Source organism: Kogia breviceps, chromosome 2 (assembly GCF_026419965.1).
Source record: "Kogia breviceps isolate mKogBre1 chromosome 2, mKogBre1 haplotype 1, whole genome shotgun sequence".
Classification (NCBI taxonomy): domain Eukaryota; kingdom Metazoa; phylum Chordata; class Mammalia; order Artiodactyla; family Physeteridae; genus Kogia; species Kogia breviceps.
In genome coordinates this window covers 26864410-26889191 of record NC_081311.1, presented here as the reverse complement: position 1 = coordinate 26889191, position 24782 = coordinate 26864410, and the positions used below count along the sequence as shown (strand labels likewise).

The 24782-nt window shown below is 49.3% G+C and overlaps 1 protein-coding gene and 1 non-coding gene across 4 annotated transcripts; one reads left to right on the top strand and one right to left on the bottom strand.

Annotated features, from left to right (window-relative positions):
• Positions 1 to 7368: 7368 nt before the first annotated feature.
• Positions 7369 to 7488, bottom strand: LOC131751687 (small nucleolar RNA SNORD22). Its single transcript, XR_009334256.1, has one exon. It is a non-coding gene; the product is annotated as a small nucleolar RNA SNORD22 (small nucleolar RNA).
• Positions 7489 to 8809: 1321 nt separating this feature from the next.
• PPRC1 (PPARG related coactivator 1) lies at positions 8810 to 23513 on the top strand. Of its 3 annotated transcripts, none has more exons than XM_059054073.2 (14): positions 8810 to 9031; positions 12922 to 13110; positions 13654 to 13800; positions 13921 to 14022; positions 14137 to 16990; positions 17281 to 17334; positions 18444 to 18501; positions 19284 to 19354; positions 20326 to 21049; positions 22019 to 22168; positions 22279 to 22345; positions 22469 to 22590; positions 22832 to 22983; positions 23260 to 23513. In XM_059054073.2, the coding sequence occupies exons 1-14, from the start codon at positions 8879 to 8881 to the stop codon at positions 23361 to 23363; spliced, it is 4947 nt and encodes a 1648-aa protein (XP_058910056.1). In that variant the 5' UTR covers positions 8810 to 8878; the 3' UTR covers positions 23364 to 23513. The 3 variants fall into 3 exon arrangements, with proteins under 3 accessions (XP_058910056.1, XP_058910060.1, XP_058910057.1); XM_059054074.2 differs by having other exon boundaries at positions 8830 to 9031; positions 19287 to 19354; XM_059054077.2 differs by lacking the exons at positions 19284 to 19354; positions 20326 to 21049 and having other exon boundaries at positions 8820 to 9031.
• The last annotated feature ends 1269 nt before the right edge of the window (positions 23514 to 24782 follow it).

Genomic DNA, 24782 nt, shown 5'->3' with positions numbered 1-24782 from the left:
CTTAGCCTGGAATTTTGGATACCTCAGTTTGAATTCCAGCTTTGCCCCTCGCTAGCAAATTACCTGGGACAACTGACTTCCCCATTCTGAACTCTAGCTTTACCTTCTGTAATTGGTACCTGCAGCTTGATGAGAATCAAATGAGAAAATGTATGCCCAGTCGCCTAGCCCAATGCCAGCCATGTAGTCAGTACTCAATACACATTAGCTCCTTTCTGCTTTCTTGGAGGTCATCGGTTATTTCAAAAGTTTCAGGAGTGGGCTGAATTGGCTGGACCCCTTTCACTCTCCACTGTCTATGAATTTGCCTTACCCCAATCCTGTAACCACTCACCCCTAAGGCCACTCATTCCAAATAACTAGCTTGGCCAGATTCCATGGTGATCACCAATCACTTGAGTGGACAAAGGGGCTTATAACCCACCCAATAGGGGACTTTGCCTCCTCTCAATCTAAGGTTCCCTTCTCCTAGATTACACATGTGGAAGGTGGAAGGCTGGGAAGAAGAAAAACAGCATTTGTTGAGTATACACTATGTGCCAGGTACTGCGCTAGGAGTTTCACACCTGAGATCTCATTTACTTTTCATAATGACCTTTGGAAGACGGTGCTGTTACCTCCATTAAACAAGCAAGAAAACAGATTCAGGAAGGTTAATAAATTCAAACGTTCTGTAAAACTTTCTTCTCTGTCTTCTTTGCCTACTAACTAGTTAATGCCTTTTAAACCTCAGTTACACCTTCACCTCCTCTGGGAAGGTACTCCTCTCGCTCCCACCCCAGCTGATCTATTGGTCCTATTTTCTTTAAGGAAATATTATCTCAATACTGTTGAATGGGTGATTAAGTTAAGTGGATTCACCTCCCTGAGGAACCATGCTTAGGGACGTTAAGTAACTTGCCCAAGGTCACACAGCTAACAAGTACTTGACCCAGTGCTCTTTTCTGCCTTACTTCTAGTTTGGACTAGGCCTGGGGAAGTAGAGGAAACCATCATTGGAGCAGCTCTGGAAACTGTGCTGCAGGCAAAAATGGGAGAAGTCACAGATGCCTGGCAGATAGCCCTGGGGTGTGGTAGGGAGGCAGTGAGTCTATGTGGAAGGTCTTTAATGACAAGGTCCTGGAGGGTGGCAGGCTTAGCTGATTTGGATGGATGGATTTGAGCACCCAGTATTTTCTTTTTTTTTTTTTGCATGCGTTGGGTCTTCGTTGCTGTGGCAGAGTTTCTCCAGTTGCAGTGAGCGGGGGCTACTCTTCGTTGCGGTAAGCAGACTTCTCATTGCGGTGGCTTCTCTAGCTGCGGAGCGCGGGCTCCAGGAGTGTGGGTTTCAGTAGTTGCAGCATACAGGCTTAGTAGCTGTGGCACACGGGTTTAGTTGCTCCGCAGCATGTGGGATCTTCCCAGACCAGGGCTCGAACCCCTGTCCCCTGCATTGGCAGGCGGATTCTTAACCACTGCGCCACCAGGGAAGTCCAGTATTTTCTTTTTTTGAGGTGAAATCAAATGACATAAATTAACCATTTTAAAGTGAATAATGCAGGGACTTCCCTGGGGTCCAATGGTTAAGACTCTGCACTTCCACTGCAGGGGACGTGGGTTCAATCCCCGGCCAGGGAACTAAGATCCTGCATGCCATGTGACATGGCAAAAAAAAAAAAAAAAAAGTGAATAATTCAGTGGCATTCCAGTATTTTTTTTTTAATAAATTTTTATTTATTTATTTATTTATTTTGGGCTGTGTTGGGTCTTCGTTTCTGCACGAGGGCTTTCTCTAGTTGTGGCAAGCAGGGGCCACTCTTCATCGCGGTGCGCGGGCCTCTCACCGTCGGGGCCTCTCTTGTTGTGGAGCACAGGCTCCAGACACGCAGGCTCCAGACGCGCAGGCTCCAGACGTGCAGGCTTCAGACTCACAGGCTCAGTAGTTGTGGCTCACGGGCCCAGTTGCCCCGCAGCATGTGGGATCTTCCCGGACCAGGGCTCGAACCTGTGTCCCCTGTATTGGCAGGCGGATTTTTAACCACTGTGCCACCAGGGAAGCCCCATTCCAGTATTTTTAAATACAGTCATTAGTGCAAGATGGACTTTAGACATGGGGATGAAGCAAAGTGGGAAGTGAGAAGAGGTGAGGTGGTAAGGAAAGGAGAAGGGAAGAGGAGCCCCACAGAGAGGCAGACAGCAGAAACAATGGGCTAGACTGCTTTAGGGCAGGTGGGTTCCCTGCTTCTTCCAGCTCCTAGAACCTGTCCTATCCAACTCCCTCTCCTGACCTTGACCTTGGCCTTCTCTATTTTCTCCCACATTTCTCTTACCCCTGAAACTCCCTCAAATACTCATTGACATTGCTCTTTCTTTCAAGGACAAATCTTTTTCCATCAAGATGGCAAAAGATGGCTCTGTCCCCAGCACCTAAGAGGGCGCCTAGAACCTGATATGTGTCCTATAACATTTACTAAATGATTATAAGAATTCTGATAGGATTTATCTTTCCCTGCTCCAATACGTGACTCCTTCCCTTCTTGTCCATTTACCATCACCATCACCATCACCATTTACCATTACCATCCTTCTCTCTGCCAAATCAGTTTGGCAGATTTGGCCAAATAAATATGTAGAAGGCCCCATCCTTGTGTGGAGGAAACATTACGTCTGGAGGAAAGGGATCTAGGAATCTGCATTTTAAAGAAGTGCCTCAGTTGGTTCTTACACATGCCAATATTTGGGAATAGTTCCTTCTAAAAGGGTCCATGCCCCTTCAGAGCATTGCCACTAAATGGGATGAAACCTATTCATTCATTCCATAAGCAACTGCTTAGTACAGTGGAAGATACACTACTAAGAACAGGGGGACCAAAGAAAACATAGTCTACACTATTCACTGTGTGTCCCTGGGCATATTGTTTAACCCTCCCTTACCGTCAATTTCTTCCTCAGTAGAATGGACAATAATCCCTACTTTTCTAATTCTTCCAGGGATATTGCAAGGAGACAGCAAGCTGAAGACTGTAAACCATTCCTCAAATGTGGGTTGTTTGGGGCCTGAAGTTTGCATCTCCCTGAAAGAATAACTGTAAACCAGGTATATTAATTATCTATTACTATGCAACAAGATACCCTCAAATTCAGAATCTTAGACAACAAACTTTTGTTTTCTCCCTTGGTTTCTTTTTTTTTTTTTTTTTTATCTTTTTACCATCAGTTTCTGAGGGTCAGGAATCCAGGAGTGGGTAAGCTGTTGGTACTGGCTCAGGGTCTCTCACAAGGTTGTAGTCACACTGTTGTCCAAGTCTTCAGTCATCTTGATATTTGACTGGGGCTAGAGAATATGCTTCACTAGCGGTTATTGGCAAGCCTTAGTTCTTCAATGCCTGTTGGACAGAGGCTTCAATTTTTTGCCACATGGGACTCTCCATGGGGCTGCTCACAACATGGCACGCTGCTGTCACTAGAGTAAGAGTTCAGAGAGAGAGAGAGAAACAAAAACACCTGGGCTGAAGCCTCAGTCGTTTTATCATCTAATCTTGGAAGTGACATTATCATCACTTCTGCCTTATCTTATTGGTTACACAGACCAACCCTGGTACAAATGGGGAGAGAACTACATAAGAGTGTGAATAACAGGAGGCAGAGGTTATTGGGAGCCATCCTGGGGGTTTTCAATGACAACAGGTTTGGTCCTTAGTGTTGCAGGTCTAGAGGTTTAATTTAGGAAGTTAATCAGTCATCAGATTCAGGAGACTGATTCACACAAATTAAATACACATGAAACATTATCTTGGTACTACTCTGCCTCTTTTCTACAACTCCTTAGTTAAACTAGTCTTCCTTTTGAACACAAAAAAAGTGTTGTCGGACTTCCCTGGTGGCGCGGTGGTTAAGAATCCACCTGCCAATGCAGGGGACACAGGTTTGAGCCCTGATCCGAGAAGATCCCACATGCCGTGGAGCAACTAAGCCCATGCACCACAACTACTGAGCCTGTGCTCTAGAGCCTGCAAGCCACAACTACTGAGCCCGTGCACCACAACTACTGAGCCCACTCACCTAGAGCCCGTGCCCTACAACAAGAGAAGCCACCACAGTGAGAAGCCCGTGCACCACAACAAAGAGTAGACCCCGCTCACCGCAACTAGAGAAAGCCAGCAACGAAGACCCAACGCTACCAAAAAAAAATAATAAATAAATAAAATAAATTTATTTTTTAAAATGTGTTGTCACTTGAGAGCCCATGCACTGGCTGTTCTTCTTACCATAGAATGCTCTTTGAATGGCTAGGTCTTCCTTGTGATTCAGGTCTTACTTCAAATATCTCCCCCTCCTTACCTGATCACACCATATAAAATAAAATTGTCCCCTCTTACCTTTTACAGTCTCCATCCCATTTCTTTTCTTTTTTTTCCCCATGCAGGATTTTAGTTCCCCAACCAGGGATTGAACCCATGCCCCCTGAATTGGGAGCACAGAGTCTTAACTACTGGACTGCCAGGGAAGTCCCATCCCATTTCTTTTTTTAAAATTAATTAATTCATTTATTTTTGGCTGCATTGGATCTTCGTTGCTGTATGTGGGCTTTCTCTAGTTGCGGTGCGCAGACTTATTGCGGTGGCTTCTTGTTGCACAGCACAGGCTCTAGGCGCGCAGCCTTCCATAGTTGCAGCACGCAGGCTCAGTAGTTGTGACATGTGGTCTCAGTAATTGTAGCATGTGAGCAGGTGGATTCTTAACCCCTGTGCCACCAGGGAAGTCCCCCATCTATTTTCTGATAGCCCTTCTGGTGCTCTGAAATTATTTTGACTCTTTGTTTACTTGGAGATTGTCTCCCCACTAGAATGTGAGCTCTGTTAGGGAGGGTTTTTTTGTTTTTTTGTGTTTGTTGGTCTGTTTTGCCATTGCTGTATCTCCAGTGCCTAAAACATTGCCTGGTGCATAGTAGGCACTCAATAAATAAACCAGAATGTTGATTTGTTAATTCACACTGAGAAATATATGTCATGTGAACTGGGCATTTTGTCTCACTTGATCATCTCACTCTCCCCATAGAAAATGATATGGGAAATCAGTTATTATAATCAGATGAGTCTTTGGTGAATGTGGAGTCAGGCAAAGATGTGATTGATACCCAGTGTTTGGTGGCCTGTGTCTCTGAGGTTTTCCTTCCTAGCCCTTAGGAATGTACCAGCCAAGGAGACTAGTAGCCACAACACTCCTGTCTAGATGACAGTGGAGACCTAGAGATATATTCGTATCTTTTTTAGCAGATTCCATGCAGACACCACATGTAGGTGAATATTGTTTTATCATATGCTGAATAAAGAAAAAAGGGCACAGCTTTCTGCTTTCTTTAACATTAATCTTCTTCCCAGAGCCTAATCCTTATAATAATGACCATAATTAGTGCCCAAATCACCAGCATTTACAGAGCATCTCTTAGAGAATGTTTCTTCAACAGAGGAAGAATTGTGCCAACCTGTATTGGTTCTTACGGATTTCTCACTGGCAAATTATTTCTCTTTTTTTTTGGCAAATTATTTCTAAGTTTATTGGAAATAAACTTTATTGTTGCCCTCTCTATTTTATAGGGAAAATTGTGAACAGATTCACTTCACCCAAAAGGTTAGTAAGGGACTTCCCTGGTGGTCCAGAGGTTAACACCCTGTGCTTCCACTGCAAGGGGCATGGGTTTGATCCTTGGTCAGGGAATTAAGATCCCACATGCCTCGGGGCAACTAAGCCAGGGTGCCACAACTACTGAGCTCGCGGGCCTCAACTAGAGAGCCTGTGTGCCGCAAACTAGAGAGCCCATGCACTCTGGAAGCTGCACACCACAACTACAGAGCCCATGTGTGCTGCCCCACAACTAGAGAGAAGCCCGCACACCATAACGAAGGGCCAGGGTGCTGCAATGAAAGATCCTGCGTGCCTCAACAAAGATCCCACGTGCCAAAAAAATAAATAAATAATAAATTTAAAAAAATTTTTTGAAAGGAAGTTGTATTAGTCTTCCCAGTCTTCCATAACAGGATACCACAGACTAAGTGGCTTAAAGAACAGAAATGTATTTTCTCACAGCTCTGGAGGCTGGAAGATTAAGATCAAGGAGTTGGCAGGGCTGGTTTCTAGTGAGACCTCTTTCCTTGGCTTGCAGGTGTCTCTTCGTCTTCTGCAACCAGTCCTAGTGGATTAGACCCCCTGCCTTTATTATGTCATTTACTCTTAATTACCTTCTTAAAGGCTCTATATCCAAATATAGTCATATTGGGTGTGGAGCCCTTCAACATATGAATTTTGCCCATGGTGAGGGGGTGACGACACACACAATTCAGTCCATAACAAGAGTTCCTCTCCTCTCATGAATTTTTTGTGGGAATGTGCATTATTTTTCATTTGTTTAATACTTTGTGCAGCGCAGCATGTAAGATCTTAGTTCCCTGATCAGGGATTGAACCTGTGTCCCCTGCAGTGGAAGCGCAGAGTCCCAACCACTGGACCACCAGGGAATTCCCTGGGAATGTGTATTAATACAGCCTTCCTGAAGGGCAATTTGGGATTGTCCACCGAAATTTCAAATGTACATACATATATACCCTTTACCTCAGCAATCTCCTTTCGAGGAAACTATCCATAGAAATAGTGTACAAAAACGCAAAGATTAAAAAAAAAAATAAAAGGGAATTCCTCAGGAGTCCAGTGGTTAGGACTCAGCGCTTCCACTGCAGGGAAAGATACATGTACAAGAATATTCACTGTAACTTAATTTGTAATAGTGAAAAACTAGAAATCACAAATGTAATTTAAATAATGATATTAAATTATATATTCATTTAAATAATGATATATTCTTTTAATGGAACTGGTACTCACCAAGATCTCAGTATATATTGGTTAATGTATGGACAAACATTGTTACATGAAAAAAAAGCAAGTTATAGAACCATACATGTGGAATGGTCCCATTTTTGAACAAAGGTCAATGTGTGTCCCTATACATTTTTTTTAAGGTTAAAAAAAACACTTTTGGGAATTCCCTGGTGGTCCAGTGGTTAGGACTCCACACTCTCACTGCCGAGGGCCTGAGTTCAATCCCTGGTCAGGGAACTAAAATCCCACAAGCCACGCGGAACGGCCAAAACAAAAACAAAATAAAACAAAACAAAACAAAACCCTTTTATTTAGAGGGGCTGAAATGATTGTATGCTAATTAGAACAGCTAGGTTGTATAACAAATAACTTGAAAATTCCCTATTGATATTCTCCAAGAGTTAGATTCCATTACATATGACTTGTTCTTTCTATGGGCCTGGAAAAAATATACACAACTGATTTTTGACGAATAATTTATTCCTCCCTTTCCCACGTTTAGAAATCCTTATGATCCCTCAGTTCCTTCTGGAACAAACTTTCCTCTTCTTCTCCAGCCACCCCCAGTGGGTTCACCTTTACAGGCTCTGGGACTAGGACAGGAAGTAATGTTTGAATGTTTCTTCACTGGGACCTATACGTTTTTATATACATAGAAAAAGTGTGGCTGAATACACACCAAAGATGACAAGGGTTAAATCTGGGTACTGGAATTAGTAGGCCAAGTATATTTATTTAGTTTTGTACTCTTTTAAGTGATTTTTAAACTTTTGTAATACAAAACTTTTTTAAAAAATAAGAAAACAGGGCTTCCCTGGTGGCACAGTGGTTGAGAGTCTGCCTGCCGTTGCAGGGGACGTGGGTTCGTGCCCCAGTCCGGGAGGATCCCGCATGCCGCGGAGCGGCTGGGCCCGTGGGCCATGGCCTATGGGCCTGCGCGTCCGGAGCCTGCGCTCCGCGGCGGGAGAGACCACAGCAGTGAGAGGCCCGCGTACCACACAAAATAAATAAATATTTTTTAAAAAAGAAGGGCTTCCCTGGTGGCACAGTGGTTGAGAGTCCCCCTGCCGATGCAGGGGACACGGGTTTGTGCCCAGGTCTGGGAGGATCCCTTATGCCGCGGAGCGGCTGGGCAGGTGAGCCATGGCCGCTGAGCATGCGCGTCCGGAGCCTGTGCTCCGCAACGGAAGAGGCCACAACGGTGAGAGGGCCGCGTACCGGAAAAAAAAAAAAAAAAAAAGAAAACAATATGAAGTAGCTTCTAAATGGCAAATGAGTAAATAATAGACACAGTGATGGACTGTAGAAATACAGAGAGGGATCAAGGTTGGCTGGGATGACCAAAAAGTCTTTCCAGGATAAGACGGGGCATCAAAGATGTTTTGAGGCTAGTTTTCCACAAGGCAGGAAAAACACCTGTTGTATTTGGAAGACAGCAAGATGATCTGCAGTAGCAGGAAGTAAATTTGGTAATGAGACACCAACGTGGGTTTCTGAGTAGCTCGGAGAGACACCGATAATGCTGTGTTCTAAGATTAAACGCGGTAGTGCCGCAGTGTAGCGGGTGAGGCTTAGCTCCTGGAGTGCGGGTGCCCACGAGGGGGTGCTGTTTCAAAACACAGGCGCACTTGGACTAAGGAGAAAGGAACGCGCAGCAGGTAAAACGTCAGACAAAGAGGGAGTTCTGACAGTTGGACAAATTGGGAAAATAAAAAGATACGCAAAAGGTAATGATCCCTTTATCACCTCGCGCTCCCCAACTAGGCCCCCCCGCGCAACACAAAATTATGCATTACAGTATGCCTATAGCACGTGCCACTTAGGCTCTGCTGAATGCGACTACTACTCCCAGGCTCCCTCGCGAGGACAGTGCCCTCTTCCCGGGTGCAAATGGGTATCGCCGCTCAGTCTTCTGGGATCCGTAGTCTTGCAGTGTCTCTAGGGAGTTGTAGTTCCCTTCCCACAATCGGCTGGGCGAGGCGGCGCCGGCGATCTGAGCTGCGCCGGGTGTTCAGGGGCCAAGATGGCGGCGCGCCGGGGATTGAGAGACGGAGTCGCGCCGCTTCCGAGTGGGGGCCCCGGCCCCGACCCTGGCGGTGGAGTGCGCAGCAGCGGTTGGGGGAGTCGGAGCCAAGCGCCGTATGGCACTGTGGGCGCTGTGAGTGGCGGGGAGCAGGTGAGACTGGCGGGCGGCCCGCGGCTGGCAGCAAAGCGGCGTGTGCCGGGCGGTGACACGTGGACGCCACAGGAAAGGGAAGAAGCGTCCGGGAGTCGATGCCGGGTGGCTGCGGAAGACGGATTGGACCGAGCGGACCTGGGTCGTTTGCTGGGGGGATGCGGGCAGAGGCGGGTCCTTATGGCCATTCCTCCGGAACGCCGGAGGGGCAGAGCAGGGTGTCGGAAACCTGGCCCCAGTGTGGGGGGGGACTCGGACTTATAGAGTAATAGAGTAAGATCTCCCTCTAAGGATGCCGAGTGGGGGCTGCCAGTAGCCCAGCGCCGCAGTCCCTTTTCGGAGCCACGTGGGGTGGGGGGAGCGATTTTCCCGGGATAATTTGTCTGCTTCCCCTCCCCCTCTAGGCGGCCCTGGCACCCACGTGGGTTGGGCGGTGGGGGGGCGGGGGAAGGCCCCGGGTCCACGTGGGGGCGGGGAGGGGATGTCCACGTGGCTCCCGCTCCAAGCTGCGGGGCATCTCGTATCGGCGCTGGAGCCGCACTGCCGAGAACTGGGTGTGTCTCAGCCGGTCCCGCCATCTCCGATCGGCGCTGGGGGCCCCAGGCTGGGAAGGGAAGAAGGTAGGGGCTGCTAGAATCAACTTTGTCCAGAGCCTTGGAGGAGTTTTTTTCTTTTTTCTTTGGTCCGCGTCGCCTCTTGACAACGGATGGTAAAAGACTTTCCAGGTGTGCGGGTAATCTGTTCCCTGCGGGTGGTGGAGTGTGTTGGGGAGGGTAGAGGGCTGAGGTTGAAGGGCTGTGGAGTGGCGGCCTCTGTCTGACCGGCTTAGGGTGGGTTGTGAGTCATGGGCACTGGCGTTTTTGTTGCCTGCAGTCCTGCCTCGTTCGTGATTCAAGGGGCTTGGGAGGTGTCAACATTTACATGGCACAGGATTAAGTAAGAAAAGGGAATCCTCTTCTTCCCTCACTTTTCCTCAAGCATCTCTTTTGAGGAGGCAGCTAAGGCCTGCTCCTGTGAATTGATACAGACAAATTTGAGATGGTCTGTGTTTAAGCTTCTCTGGAATTTTTGCTGGGGATGGCAAAAGTCGGAGGTGATCTGAGAACTACTCAACACTAGTTGAATGTTTACTAAATGGGGGGGGGGAACATTACTTCTGTCATACTCTTTTTTTCCTGGTCTTCAGTTCTCCATAAAAGTGTTATCGTCCCACTCCTCACCTGGGCTTCTTAAAAGTTCTCACCCAGAGTGGAGGTCGGCAAGACTTAGTTTGAACTGTTATCTCTCTTAAGCAATTAAGCTGAGTCCTTCAAAGCTTTTTTTTTTTTTTTTCCTTTTTGATTTCTAGGAGGGAGTTGGGCTGCAGGCTGCCAGGTAATATCAGTTCTAGCAGACCAATTCAGGCCCTTGGGGTGGGGGTGGGGAGTGGCTTCTGGGGCTCTAACTTGGGAGCTGCCCCCCCCCCCTTCCCTTATTTTCTCAGAGGCCACATCTTGTGGGTCTGGTGCTGCCCACCCTTTGGGGGAGAGGCAGGAAGTATCCATGATCCAGCTGTAGTCCAAGTTAGGTAGTCATTTGGGGTTGGAGAGGGTCTTATGGAGAGATTGTTCACCACAAACACACACAAAGATGAGTATGTGGAAGCTAGTCAATCAGCCAGCAACTTACTGAGATTCCATTATGCTTAGACATAGGGGGATACTGTGGTAAACCACACATGGTCCCTGTCCTGCAGGATCTTATGTTTTTATCAGATCTTATGTTTTAGACAGACAATAAATAATGATGAGGGGGATAGAGGAAAGTGCAGCATATTATATAATCAGCAGTAGTAATCTACCTTGCAGGGTCTGGGAAGAGATATTTTAAGGTGAGATTGTGGGGAGCGGAGGGGAGGGGGAGGTTTCCTCAGAGGGAACAGTATGTGAAGGCCTTGAGGTGGGAGAGAACATGGCTTATTGGAGAAACCCGTATGGCTGGTGTATACAGAGACAGACAGAGTGGTGAGAGAAGATACGCTGGAGGAGTCTGGTGGGGAATACCAGGACCACTATAAGCCATTTAAGGACTTTAAACCTAGTGCTAAGAGCAGGAAGATGCCCTTGGAGGGGATTAGAGAGTGTCTCAAGAGGTGATCAAATGTGTATTTTCACGTTTGTAGCTGGTTTTGAACCCTGCAGGAACAAGCCAGATATGGGAAAGCCAGTCGGGAGGTTGTTAATGTTAAGAGATGCTGGTGGCTGGCACACTCTTAGCCTGAGCTTATCCTCTCCATGATCTTGGTACTCTGGGAGCTGTGCTGTTTGGGGTTTGAGGGGAGGGATGGGTGAGGTCAAGTAAAGAGGGGGTTCTCTGACTGGGGCCTGATGGAAGTGGTGAGTAGTGGTTCATAAAGCTGGACATTGTCTTGAGATTCTGGCCAGTAGCTGGGTCAGGTAGGTGGCAGGGCAAGAGATGCAGCCTCTTTGCTCACCTGGGAGTGTTTGCTGAGCGAGGTGCTGTTCAGCTGCTATTTGTAATTACAGGATTGTGAAGGCTTGGGAGGAGTTAGTACCTAAAACCTGCCACCTTTTACTTCATCTCTGGGCCTGGCCTCCTAAAGTGTCCCTATCTATCCTTTTCTCTCCTTGGGCATTGTTACTCTTCAGCTTGATTAGGAGGGTGGCGGGGGTGCAGTCACACCTGTAGCTTTTTTTCTCTTTTGGAAGAGGCACAGAGTTTCCCTTTGCTGCCAAAGGGAGAGGTAAGACTGGCTTGTCCGTGTTTGTTCCTGTTCTCTGGCCTTTGCATCATCTATAATTTCGTATAGTGGAGAAACCCCTGCCTCTGGCCTCTGGCCTCTGGCCTTTGGCCTTGCCAGCCCTTCCAGCCACTTCTGGCCCTGCCCACGCCCACACTCTTGACAGGCCTGGGCGGATGGCTCCCTGCCTGACAAGGCTGAAGATGTTGTTAGTTCTCAGGGAAGAGGTGGGGTGGGGCGGGGCTTTTCCATCCACAGTATCAAGCTTTCTCTTCTTTTGCTCTAACCTGGTTGGGGTAGAGAAGAGACTTTTCCCTTGGGACTATCTTTGAGAGGTTGGGTGGCGCACTGTAGAGCCTTCAAAAAAGAAGTTCGAAATAAGTGTGACTCTCAGCTGTGTATACTGTGATACACTGTGCCAGGTATGGTGGGTTACCAGAAAGTATAAGCACAGTTTAAACCCTTCCAAGAGCCAAGAAAAATATAAGCTAATAGAATACAAAGGGTTATTTGCCCCAAAGGAACTTGGAATATATAGTTTTAGTAATGATGCAAGGAATGTCATGGAGTAGGGAAGGGGGTAGGATGTGATTGCCAGAAAAGTGAGTGGTACAGGAACACGTATGAATTCGGGGTGTGAGGAGAGATGCGTTGGGGAAGCCTGAGGTGTCTTCTTGAAGAAGGTGGGATTTGAGCTAAGCAGAGAAGAGAGGCCTAAGTGGGATTTGAGGGAGGTAAGGTGGTTGTAATTGGAATTGCCTGCTTGCTGACCTCCTCTCCTTTGGTGTGCCCCTCAGAATGTCTGTCTTCATCACTGCCAGCAGATAACTCTTCTGTACAATCTTGGTCTTTTTGATGTTTTTATTCCCCAGTTTATCAATCTCATGTGGTTCCAAGTGTTTCTGGATGGAGTCTAAACTTTTTTTTCCCATAAGGTTCTTGAACGCTGCCATCTGGTTGTGGCTGTGGCTCATAGTTTGTACTTCTCTCTGCCCAGCAAGTCCAGAGTGTGTTGGGGCTCCTGCTGAGTCTGAGGCCATTGGTGGAGGGCTGGGTACCTGATTTACAGAGTGTATAAATCAGCTACCCCACGGGCGCATGCCCTGCAGCCTTCACTGTGCCTTTCTGAACTTATCCCCTTTTGCCCCAGGTGCTGCTGCATGAGGAGGGGGATGATTCTGGCTTTGTCAGTCTATCTCGGCTGGGCCCCTGTTTGAGGGACAAGGACTTAGAGATGGAGGAGCTGATACTGCAGGATGGGACACTGCTGGGGACCATGCACAGCTATATGGATGCCTCCCTCATCTCCCTCATTGAAGATTTTGGTGGCCTTGGAGAGGTGAGCTGGGGCTGGGCTTGGAGGTCTTCAGGCAGGAGCTTTGGCTCAGTGGCTCTGTTCTCCTAGCACCTTGGTTCCTAGATACTCAGCCCGAGTCCTTGAAGTGTGTTTTTGTTTCTCAGTGAGAGTTGGGCTGCATCCCATGTAAGAGGATGCCCTGGCAGACTTGGATTATCGTCCAAGGCCTTTCACCCTGCCTGGGCCCCTGACTTACATGTTCAGAGGGCTCTGATCTTTGTTTTGAGTCCAGTTCCAGCTGAGACAAGGGTTGTCTGCTGAGCATCCCACATCTTACCTGAGGGTGTAGGGAGTATGAAACATAAGTTCAAGACTCAATTTTGACAGGTCTCTTTTGACACTAGAGAGATGGTGAATGGTAGTAAATGAGATTGGAACCTATGCCTCCTGGTACTAACATCTCTCTCTGGCAAATTGAGCTGAATTGAGCCTGGGAGAGGGCTTCTCTTGGCATCCAGTCCTTCTCAGTGGCCTGGTGGGTCATAGGGATGGTGGTGGGACCTTCCTGTTGTCTTTCCTGAGCAGAGCAGGTTATCTCTGGAGGACCAGAATGAAGTGTCACTGCTCACAGCTCTAACAGAGATCTTGGACAATGCAGATTCCGAGAACCTGTCTCCATTTGACAGCATTCCTGACTCAGAGCTGCTTGTGTCACCTCGGGAGGGCTCCTCTGTAAGTGTGGGATGAGGGGAAGGGTGTGTGTGGTTGGTGCAGAGGTTAGAACCACATCCATGAGCCTACTCATAAAGTTCTGAAGCACAAACACATTTCAGGTTTTTTTCTCCCTTTTAGCTGCACAGGCTGCTCAGCCTCTCTCGGACACCCCCAGAACGTGACCTCATCACCCCGACTGACCCATTGGGGCCCAGCACAGGCAGTAGTAGAGTGAATGGGGTAAGCCTGACCTAGGGAGCCTCATGGACTCCCAGTGGGGAGGAATATATGGGGACAGGTCTGGAAAAATATATTCCTGGAGAAAACTCCTATGTCTTATCTTTTCTCCTGTAGGTTGAGATGTCTCTCACAGATCCTCCTTGGGACTTCTCTCCACCCTCTTTCTTGGAGACCTCCTCCCCCAAGCTTCCTAGCTGGAGACCCCCAAGGTCAAGACCCCGCTGGGGCCAGTCCCCACCTCCCCAGCAGCGTAGTGATGGGGAAGAAGAGGAGGAGGTGGCCGGCTTCAGCAGCGAGATGCTTGCTGGGGAGCTCACCAACTCTGTGAGCAGCATCACAGACTTCCCCATGCACCTGGCCTGTCCTGAGGAGGAAGATAAAACAGCGGTAGCAGCAGAGATGGCAGTGCAGGCAGCTGGCGATGAGAGCATCTCCTCCCTGAGTGAGCTGGTACGGGCCATGCACCCATACTGCCTGCCTAACCTCACCCACCTGACGGCACTTGAGGATGAGCTTCAAGAGCAGCCAGATGATTTGACACTGCCTGAGGATTGTGTGGTGCTGGAGATTGTGGGCCAGGCGGCCACAGCTGGCAACGACCTGGAGATCCCAGTTGTTGTGCGACAGATCCCTTCTGGACCCCAGCCTGTCCTCCTGGATGACTCGCTAGAGGCCAGTCCGGCCTTGCAGCTGCTCATGCCTACACTAGAGGCAGAGACAGAGGCTGCTGTGCCCAGGGAAGCCCTCTGCCCTGAGAAAGAGGGGTTGTCACTGGACTCAAAGGAAAAGCTGGAGTCAGCCTGCTTGTTGGAGCCCAGGGAGGTCATGGAGCCAATGGCACCCAAGGGGCCTCAGAACCCACCAGCCAACGCAATGCTAAGTTCCCAGAGAGCTCGAAAGGGCAGGAAGAAGAAGAGCAAGGAGCAGCCAGCTGCCTGTGCAGAAGGCTATGTGAGGAGGCTGAGGTCAGCCTCTCGTGGGCAGTCTACAGCAGTTACAGAGCTGACCTCTCAGGGAGGCAGCTTGCCCCAGGAGGACTATCAAAGAGAGGTTGCGCCTCCCCGTGGTAGAGGGAAGCCCCGGGCTTGGGCTCGGGCCTGGGCAGCTGCCTTGGAGAAGCCTGGCTCTGGGAACTTGGAGAGTAGTGCTGGACAAGCTAGTCCTGCTAAAGAAGGTCCTCTAGACCTCTATCCCAGCCTGGTTGACCCCATCCAAGCCAACCCTGTTTCAACCCATCTCTCACTGGTTGACTCTGCTCAAGCTGATCCCATGCCACTTGACTCTGTTGAAGCTGATCCCACTGCAGTTGACCCTGATCCCACTGTGGCTGACCCTGTACCTGTTGACTCTAAACTGGTTGACCGTGCTTTAGCGAACTCAGAGCTTGTTGACCCTCTCCCAGCTGACCCAGTGCTGATTGACCCAGTTCTGGCTGACTCAGCAGCAGTTGACCGTGCAGTGGTTGTTCCCATCTCAGATGACTTGCCTCCAGTTGACCCTGTACTAGTTAAGTCTAGGCCAACTGATCCCAGACGTGGTGCAGTGTTATCAGCCCAGGGGAGTCCAGCCCCCCAGCTCCTCCTGGAGTCAGAGTCCTCAGACCCCCCAAAGGCCATCAGTCCTGAAGTCAGGGAGGTCATGGGTCCTCTGAAGGGGGAAAGTGGTACTAGTGCCACAACCCAGGAAGCCAGGCCTCGGCCTCTTAGCCTCTCTGAGTACCGGCGACGAAGGCAGCAGCGCCAAGCAGAGGCAGAAGAGAGGAACCCCCAGCCCCCAGCTGGGAAGTGGCCCAGTCTCCCAGAAACTCCCACAGGGCTGGCAGACATCCCTTGTCTTGTCCCACCAGCCCCAGCCAAGAAGACAACTCTGCAGAGAAGCCCTGAGGCTCCTTCTGAGGCTTGCTTTGCGCCTGTGGGTCCCAGCCCTGCCTCTCCTAGTCCTGAGCCACCTGCAAGCAAACCTATGGCCTCAACTCCCACTGAGCAGGTGCCATCCCAAGAGATGCTACTGCCAGCAAGACCTCTACCTCCTGCTGTGCAGTCCATGCCCCCCACAATGCCCACTGCCCTGCCTTTTCCCACAGGTGGGCTGGGCATGACCCCCATGCTGCCCCTTCCCACAAATGGGCAAAGTGTCCCCAGTCTGCCTCCACCACCCTTGCAGCCTCCTAGTGTTCCGATGTCTATGGGGCCAGTGCCACCTGATCCCTTTACTCACTATGCCCCTGTGCCACCCTGGCCTTGTTATCCCCCCTTGTCCCCTTCTGGCTATCCTTGCTTGCCCCCTCCACCGACGGTACCCCTAGTGTCTGGTACTCCAGGTGCCTATGCTGTGCCCTCCACTTGCAATGTGCCTTGGGTACCTCCTCCTGCCCCAGTCCCACCTTATAGCTCCAGCTGTACCTATGGGCCCTTGGGATGGGGCCCAGGGCTGCAACACCCTCCATTCTGGCCTGCTGTTCCCCCACCTCCTTTGCCTCTAACTTCTGTTGGAAGAGCTGTTCCTTCACCCAAAGTGGAGCCTAGTGGCATCCCACCTGGCCCTCCTGATAGTGTACTGACTGTGCCAATGGCTCCTCCCCTCAGTCTTGGGGCAGCTGGCCAGGGAGCTCTACAGATAGAGCCCACCAAGGTGGAGGTCAAGCCATTGCCTGCATCTCCCCTTCTGAAACACAAGGTGTCCTCCCCGGTGCACAGCCCTCGGATCAAGGCTCCACCATGTCTGCCTGCTGAGAGTGTGGCTGTTGAGCCTGTATCAGAGAGGCTAAAGCCTGAGCCCCAGGAAGCTAGGCCCAGGGAGAAGGCACCCTCTCCTGTTGCCAAGGCTGTTCCCACATCTGCACCAAGGCAGAGCACTACCACCAAACTGCCTGCTGTACACCCAGCCCGTCTGAGGACACTGTCCTTTCTGCCTACCCCACGTACCCAGGGTCCTGAGGATGTGGTACAGGCTTTCATCAGTGAGATTGGTGAGTGCCACACAGTTCAGTTGGTGTGAAGAATGGCATGGGTGTTGTGTGAGGAGTGTCCTCCATAAAACAGGATAAACTACCTTGATGGGGCTGGCCTTTGTTGGATTTCTTTGGAGGGTGCTTTAGAGGTAGAAGTCTGGGTTGGTTTGATTCTTTCTGCTTTGTGTTGCTGCCTTGGTTTACTTAGTACAGTGGGCATGGGGAGCCTAGGGGAAGAAGTGAGGTGATTTGGGACTTCTGGGACCTGTGTACTCAGTTGATAGGGGCTGTGTTGTATCCTTCCACAGGAATTGAGGCATCAGACCTGTCCAGTCTGCTGGAGCAATTTGAGAAATCAGAAGGTGAGGAAACCTGGGTAGCTTTGCTCCAGCCCTTTTTTGTTGATGTTTCCTTTGGGCCTAGCCTTGTAGTTGCTTAAACTGGGGGGAGGGAGAAGGGGAGTCTCAGCCACTAGAGCAGCCCCCTAATTGGAATGGGAAGATAAGATTTACCTGTGACACAATCTAAGCCAGGGAGAGTGGTGGGTACAGCATGGCAAGAAATAAAAAGAGTAGAGGGATGGGGATATTCAAGTGGGTTGGGTTATTTGGGGAGGTAGCTCTCCAGGTGAGCCTTGGAAGACAGGAATTCAGAGACTGGTGAGTAAAGGCAGAGGTATAGGAAAGATCTCATGGGGTGTATTTGAAAGGCAGTGGATAGCTCAGCTTCTCAGTATAAGGCATGGATCTAGGTGCTGCAGGAGATATTACGACCTGTTCTCAGATGAGCTTAATGGTCTGACTGGGGAGAAGAATTTGCAGAAATGACTGCTGAATTGGTAACAGGTGTCTGTAGTACAAGGCAAAATAGAAAATATAATTGTAGATCAAGAGTAGGTTATAAGACTAGGAAGTTAGTTAGGTGGGTTATGTAGAGCCTGGAATGCTAGGCTTAGAAGTTTGGACTCCCCAGATTCAGTGGGGAGTGTGCTTGTTTCTGAGCAGAGAAGAGACATGATTAAAAATATACCTGGGGGGCTTCCCTGGTGGCGCAGTGGTTGAGAGTCCGTCTGCCGATGCAGGGGACATGGGTTTGTGCCCCGGTCTGGGAAGATCCCACATGCCGCGGAGCGGCTAGCCCTGTGAGCCATGGCCGCTGAGCCTGTGCGTCCGGAGCCTGTGCTCCGCAACGGAAGAGGCCACAACAGTGAGAGGCCCGCGTACTGCAAAAAAAAAAAGTGTATATACATATATATATATATATATATATATATATATATATATATATATATATATATATATACACACACACCTGGGTACCCACTGGAGGAGAATGGATCTCTCTGGGGAGACCCAAATGGAGTATGTAGGCAAAATGGATTTTCCTCCTTTGGGTCTCAAAGCCAGCCCTTCTGCACCTCCTCAGTATGGAACATCTGGTTGGGCTTTTAACTAGTATGGTTTCTTTGCAGCCAAAAAGGAGTGCCCTCCCCCGGCTCCTGCTGACAGCCTGGCTGTAGGAAACTCAGGGTAAGTATGGGGATATGAGTGAGTTACCCTACAGCTGTTGGTCAGCAGCCGGCCGGTACTCCAGGACTGTCAACTGGATGGCTCTGTTACAGGGACATTTAGTCCGCTCTAGTCTTTTCCTGTTCCCCACCCCCAGCTCAGCCCATCACTACAGGGTACTGTCTTGAGTGATGAAGTAGGAGAATATATATGTACCATTCTCTGGCTGATTCCAGTCTGGGGTTCCAAATGGTGATGCCTTTTATCTTCTGGCAAGTCGTGTTTTGGGGGATTTCTTTCCTTTATTTAACAGGCATTAAGGTTGCTCAACACTGGTAATGGTGTAAGAAAAACTGGGGGAGGATATTCATGGCTAGGGCTCCCCTGACTCCTTGGAGGGCACAGGCATCCTGGACCTCCTTGTTCCCCATTCTTCCAGCACCAAGAGGCCTTTTTTTTTTTTTTTTTTTTTTTCACGTTCATGATACCCCATCCTATTTTGCCAAGCATATTTTCTTCTACATTGATTTTGGGTTGGTTTGAGCTGGGCACGAGAGGCTCCTGGCTTGGAGGAGGTGGGGGGTATTCAAGGTCATCCAGGAATTGGGCAGAGCTGAGTTGAGACCCAACCTACATAAAGTTCAGTCACTAAGACCCCTTTTGTGCTGGAGGAGAATGATTGGGGCAGTTTGTGCCCCCCATTCCTCTCTGCATGCACCCCTCTCCCATTGCTTTGTGAGCAAAGCAGATGTACAAGATGTTGAGGAGGCAATGAACCAGGCTTTCCCTTTTCCCCCCGCCAGCAGCGTTGACACTCCCCAGGAGAAGAGGCCCCTAGACCGGTTACAAGCCCCAGAACTGGCCAACGTGGCAGGTGGGTTCAGGGTGGGGAACTCTGCCTTTGATTAGTTTATGCAGCAAATGTTTTTAGAGACTGCTCTGCACCAAGTGTGTGTAGGTGTTGGGGATACAGAGATCTGATCCTCATCCTTGAGGTTCTCACAGTCCAGGGGGCAGATGTCAGATGTGTAAATAAATGAGCATGTTGAGTATCAGATGTTGTGTGTTAAAGAAGCCTGTGTGGCTTATAGTGGGGTCTGAAGAGAGACAGTCAGGGCAGGGTTATATAGAAGGTAATCCTCAAAGCGGAGGCTTGAGAAAATCACTGATACCAATCAGGTAGATTTATGGGCATTCTAGGTAGATGGAATGGCTTGAGTGAGCTGGAGAAGCAAAGCCAGCCCGGTATGTTTTGGGAAATTGTGAGTGGTTCATTTTGGCTGGAGTGTAGTGGTTGATCAGGGTGCTGGGCAGAGCTCAAGGAAAAGAGAAAGCTGGAGTGGAAAGCAGGAGGTCAGGTTATGGGAACTTTGAATGCCATGTTAAGCTGGTTGGACTTTATACTGTACATTGAAGAAGCAATTGAAAAAACTTTACCAGTTTGGTTTTTGGGTGCTCCCACGTGATGCCCGAGGTAGGAGGTTATTAGGAGATGATTATATGAGTTCAGGCAAGATGCAGCCCAGAAGTCAGGCAGTTGTGAGGGCAGGGGGTGAGTCTAAGAATGAAGAGGTAGGACAGACAGGACCTGGCCACCAGCTAGGTTTGGGCAGTGAGAGGTTGAACAGTTCAGGAGGACCGTAGCTGGTTGGGTTTCTACTGCTGGTCTCCAAGATGGGGAACTCAGGGGAAGGAGCAGTTGTAACAGTGGGAGAAGTTGGGCTGTTGATCATTGTTAGTATACTCTGTGAGATGAAGTGGGGATCTCTGGAGCCTATATTCACAGTGTTTAGAAGTGTAGAATCGGATCTCATCCTGCTATCTCCATCCTCCCTCCCCTCACAGGGCTCACCCCTCCAGCTACCCCTCCCCATCAGTTATGGAAGCCCCTGGCTGCTGTGTCACTGCTGGCCAAAGCCAAATCTCCTAAGTCCACCGCCCAGGAGGGAACCCTGAAGCCTGAAGGAATTACAGAGGCCAAACATCCAGCTGCAGCCTGCCTCCAAGAAGGGGTCCATGGCCCTAGTCCAGTCCATGTGGGCTCTGGGGACCATGACTATTGTGTCCGGAGCAGGACCCCCCCAAAAAAGACGCCTGCCCTAGTCATTCCAGAGGTGGGCTCCCGATGGAACGTCAAACGCCATCAGGATATCACCATCAAACCTGTCTTGTCCCTGGGCCCAGCCACCCCGCTGCCCCCATGCACAGCTGCCTCCCAGAAGCCACTTGATCACAGGACTAGCAATGATCAGGCAGATCCCCCAGCCCCTTGCCTTGCCCCATCCACCTTGCTGTCCCCTGAGGCCTCTCCCTGCCGGAATGACATGAACACTAGGACTCTCCCTGATCCCTCAGCCAAGCAGCAGTCAATGCGCTATTATCGAAAAGCCTGCAGGTCAGCCAGCCCCCCAAGCCGGGGCTGGCAAGGCCGCCGTGGCCGCAGCAGCCGTTCTGTCAGCTCTGGGTCCAACCGGACCAGCGAAGCATCTTCCTCCTCATCCTCATCGTCGTCTTCCTCATCCCGGTCCCGGTCCCGGTCCCTCTCCCCCCCACACAAGAGGTGGCGAAGGTGAGCTCTGATGGCCTGTTAGGTTCTCTCCACTTTGGAAGTTCTCTCCTCTGGTTTACTTTGAAAGCTTTAGCACATCGTGTTTGATACTTTCGGGCAGTAAGGCTTCTATTTCTCTTTGGCTTTTGTCTTCTCCCCCTTTACTGGATTTGAAGGAGGCAAGCTGTGAGAAGATAGCTTCTATCCCCTGTTGGAGATTGGGATATCTCTGAGGTCTCCTCCTTCCTGGAGACCTGCCTTGGGGAGACAATTAGGGTTTGATCTTGACTACATTGATTCCTTTGCATACTGTATCAGTCCTAATTTCTTCTATTTTCCTGGTAGTATGTGGGATGGTGGGCTAGTGGGTTGTTAATGGAAAACAGTCCTTCCTTTAATCATCTGTTAAGGAAACAGTCTGGGACAGTTCCTTTGAGTGTCACTGTGGCCTCAGCTATTTTCTGGCAGTACCTTTTTCTCAGTAATAGACCCAAATTTTTCCACTTAATCAATGAAGAATTCTTGGTTTTTGATGGTGAAGCTTATCTTCAGAAATGTCCCCTACTACAGGTCTAGCGCATCCCCTAAATGCCGTGTTCATAGTACTCCTATGAGACATATGAGGAGAGCAGGATCCCAGAGACCCAGGCCTGCCCCCGTCCCCATCCACAGCTAATTGTAAGACCTAGGGCCCAGCCCTTTATCTCCGAGTCTCCATTATTTTTATTCTTTCTGATTTGTTAAATATTTTTCTGTTTTTAATTGCATAATTGAAAATAAATATGATCTGTGCCCAAATACTCTAGAACATCTAAAGTTCATGAGGTTCTCAGTTTGGTCATCTGTGAAGAGTTCTTCTAGATCTCCTCTGCTCTGCTTTGCCTTTGGTCCTGAGCTTCCTGACAGGGAGGCAGGGCTGGGGCCAAGGTGAGGTAAGTGGAATATACCTGTACTGCTCCCAGCATTCCTGTGTGCCCCTTTGTTCTCCAGGTCCAGTTGCAGTTCCTCTGGACGTTCCCGAAGATGCTCTTCCTCTTCCTCCTCCTCATCTTCCTCCTCATCTTCCTCATCCTCATCATCTAGTTCCCGAAGTCGGTCCCGCTCTCCATCTCCTCGCCGGAGAAGTGACAGGAGGCGGCGGTGAGCATGTTTTCAGGGAGTCGGTGCATCTGGGGTGCAGATACCTAAGAGTTCTGAGACTTGAGCTGCCTAATGTCTGGGGCACTGATGGCACCTTCTTCTCTTGTCAGGTACAGTTCTTATCGTTCACATGACCATTACCAAAGGCAGAGAGTCCTGCAGAAGGAGCGTGCAATAGTGAGTAGAGGAATAGGCCCTGGGAGGAGAGGGCTTGTCCCTGAGCCATGACATGAGCTCAGAGAGCCGTCTGCAGCTATGGCCTTGGCTCATGGTGTGTCAATTTTCCTTGACCTAACATAGGAAGAGAGAAGAGTGGTCTTCATTGGGAAGATACCTGGTCGCATGACTAGGTCAGAGCTGAAACAGAGGTTCTCTGTTTTCGGAGAGATTGAGGAGTGCACCATCCACTTCCGTGTCCAAGGGTGAGGTTGGGCCTTAAGGTCAGGATGTCCTGTCTCATTATCTATCTTGATGCTTCTTTGTTTTTCCTCCTTGCTCTGGTGTGCTAGGCAATATAGGCACCTTCATTTCTACAGTTAGAGGGCTGGCAATTTGGGGAATGAGAAGAACCACCCCAGTCCATTACTGTACCCTGGCGAGCTGTCTCTTCTCCATGGCGTGCCCAAATAGCCATGTCAGCCTCTGTCTCACCCTCCCCACCAGTGACAACTATGGCTTCGTCACTTATCGCTATGCCGAGGAGGCATTTGCAGCCATCGAGAGTGGCCACAAGCTGAGGCAAGCAGATGAACAGCCCTTTGATCTCTGCTTTGGGGGCCGCAGACAGTTCTGCAAGAGAAGCTATTCTGATCTTGGTGAGTGGGGGGAGGCCCTGAGCCTTTGGTATCATCTCCTCCCTCAAAAGGTCCCCAGTCTTTTGAGAGGGGCGCTAGCTAGGCAGACTTGTCTTCCTCTGACACATGAAGAGGCTAAGGGGTGGGATGAGAGGAGAAATGGGTGCTCACCTGTCTTTTGACTTAATATCCAGGTGATTTTAGCTTATCCATTATAGACATGAGAGGTAGCTGGCCATTTGAGGACACTGTGGTATACTCAGAGGCCTTGATGTTTGTCTCTCTCTACCTTTATAGACTCCAACCGGGAAGACTTTGACCCTGCTCCTGTAAAGAGCAAATTTGATTCTCTTGACTTTGACACATTGTTGAAACAGGCCCAGAAGAACCTCAGGAGGTAACCCTGGGCCCTTCTCCCCCACCCCCTTTTCATTGGAGGTGCCCAACCTCCTCTATTCCCTCCCCCAGTCTAGGGGAGACAGCTGCTAGTGAGGAGATGACTGTTTTATAAAGAAATGGAAAAAAGTGAAATAAAAATGTGTTAAATCAGATTTTTTTAAGTGGTATTTGTTTTTTATAATAGGCATTGAAACACATTAACTTGCATTCCTATGTAAGATGGATGGGGTTGAATATTCCAGTGTTTGGAAAATCGAAGTCACTATGCAGACTAATAAACATGAACTAGAGGGAACTGCCAAGTGCTGTTGTGCTTCTTCCTATGGTGGTAATGCCAGACAAGTCACTTTTTCTCTCTGAACACAACAGGGACATTCTTACCTCCATTTAATTCCTAGGACCCCTCTTTGGTTAGGTGTAAAAATCCTGTTATACTTGAAACTGCTCCTCAAGAGTGTTGTCAGTGAAATCAGTCATCTAGGAGTGCCTCTCAAACTTTAAAAGGGCAGTTGAATCATCTGGAGATCTTTTAAAAATGCAGATTCTGACTTCTGGGATGGGGCCTGAGATTCTGCATTTCCGACAAAGGTGATGCTACCGGTCCAGGAAGGAATTTTAATATCAAGGACCTAGAGGACGCTCACATTTGTTGCAAATAATGGTTTTTGAAACCGAGGCTTGTGTGTATGTGGACCATAATAGCTTGAGCACAATGCTTGGCATTCAGCAGGTTCTCAGATGTTTAAAGAATGCATGCAGGTGGATAGACCTTTGGGGAAGAGGGAGATGTAGGAATTATACCAAGGACAGGGGAATGCCTGAGAAAGGCAAAGGAGAGGTGTGTCCCTTGAGAAAGTGGATCCTTACCTCCCTGAGGGGCATGAATGGGAAATAGTCAAGGGGTAGTGCATAGGACTGAAGGGATTGCTGTTCGCTAATATGAACTGACATAAGATAGAACTTGGAATTAACTTGGCAGGACTGGGCATTGATTGATAAATTTGAGTACTCATGACAAAAGGAGAGGCAGTTGAGGGGTTTTCTAGTTCTTCCACAGGGAGGGTTCATAGTGTGGGCTGTGCCCCAGGAGGTAGAAGGGTTATTTTCAGGATTATAGGTTTGAAGAGATTGCTGCTGTCACTCAGGTTTGGTGCACAACCCCTTTTTCCCTTCATGGAGCTGACCTAAGGCTGTGTTATGTGAGAGGAAAGGGTTGTCTCATGGGCAAATCATGATTGAGGTAGGGGCAGTTTTGAAGGTCAACGCCTCACCACTACCACAGATAATCTGAAGCGTCCTCTGTAATGGAGGTGGGAGTTTAGAGGTTGGGGTGGTATCTTGAGAAAGGGCCTCCCAGGGTGTTGGAGGCAGTGAAGATGAAGAGTGGGAGTCCACGGGCAGCGCGAATAGGGTAGGTTGGG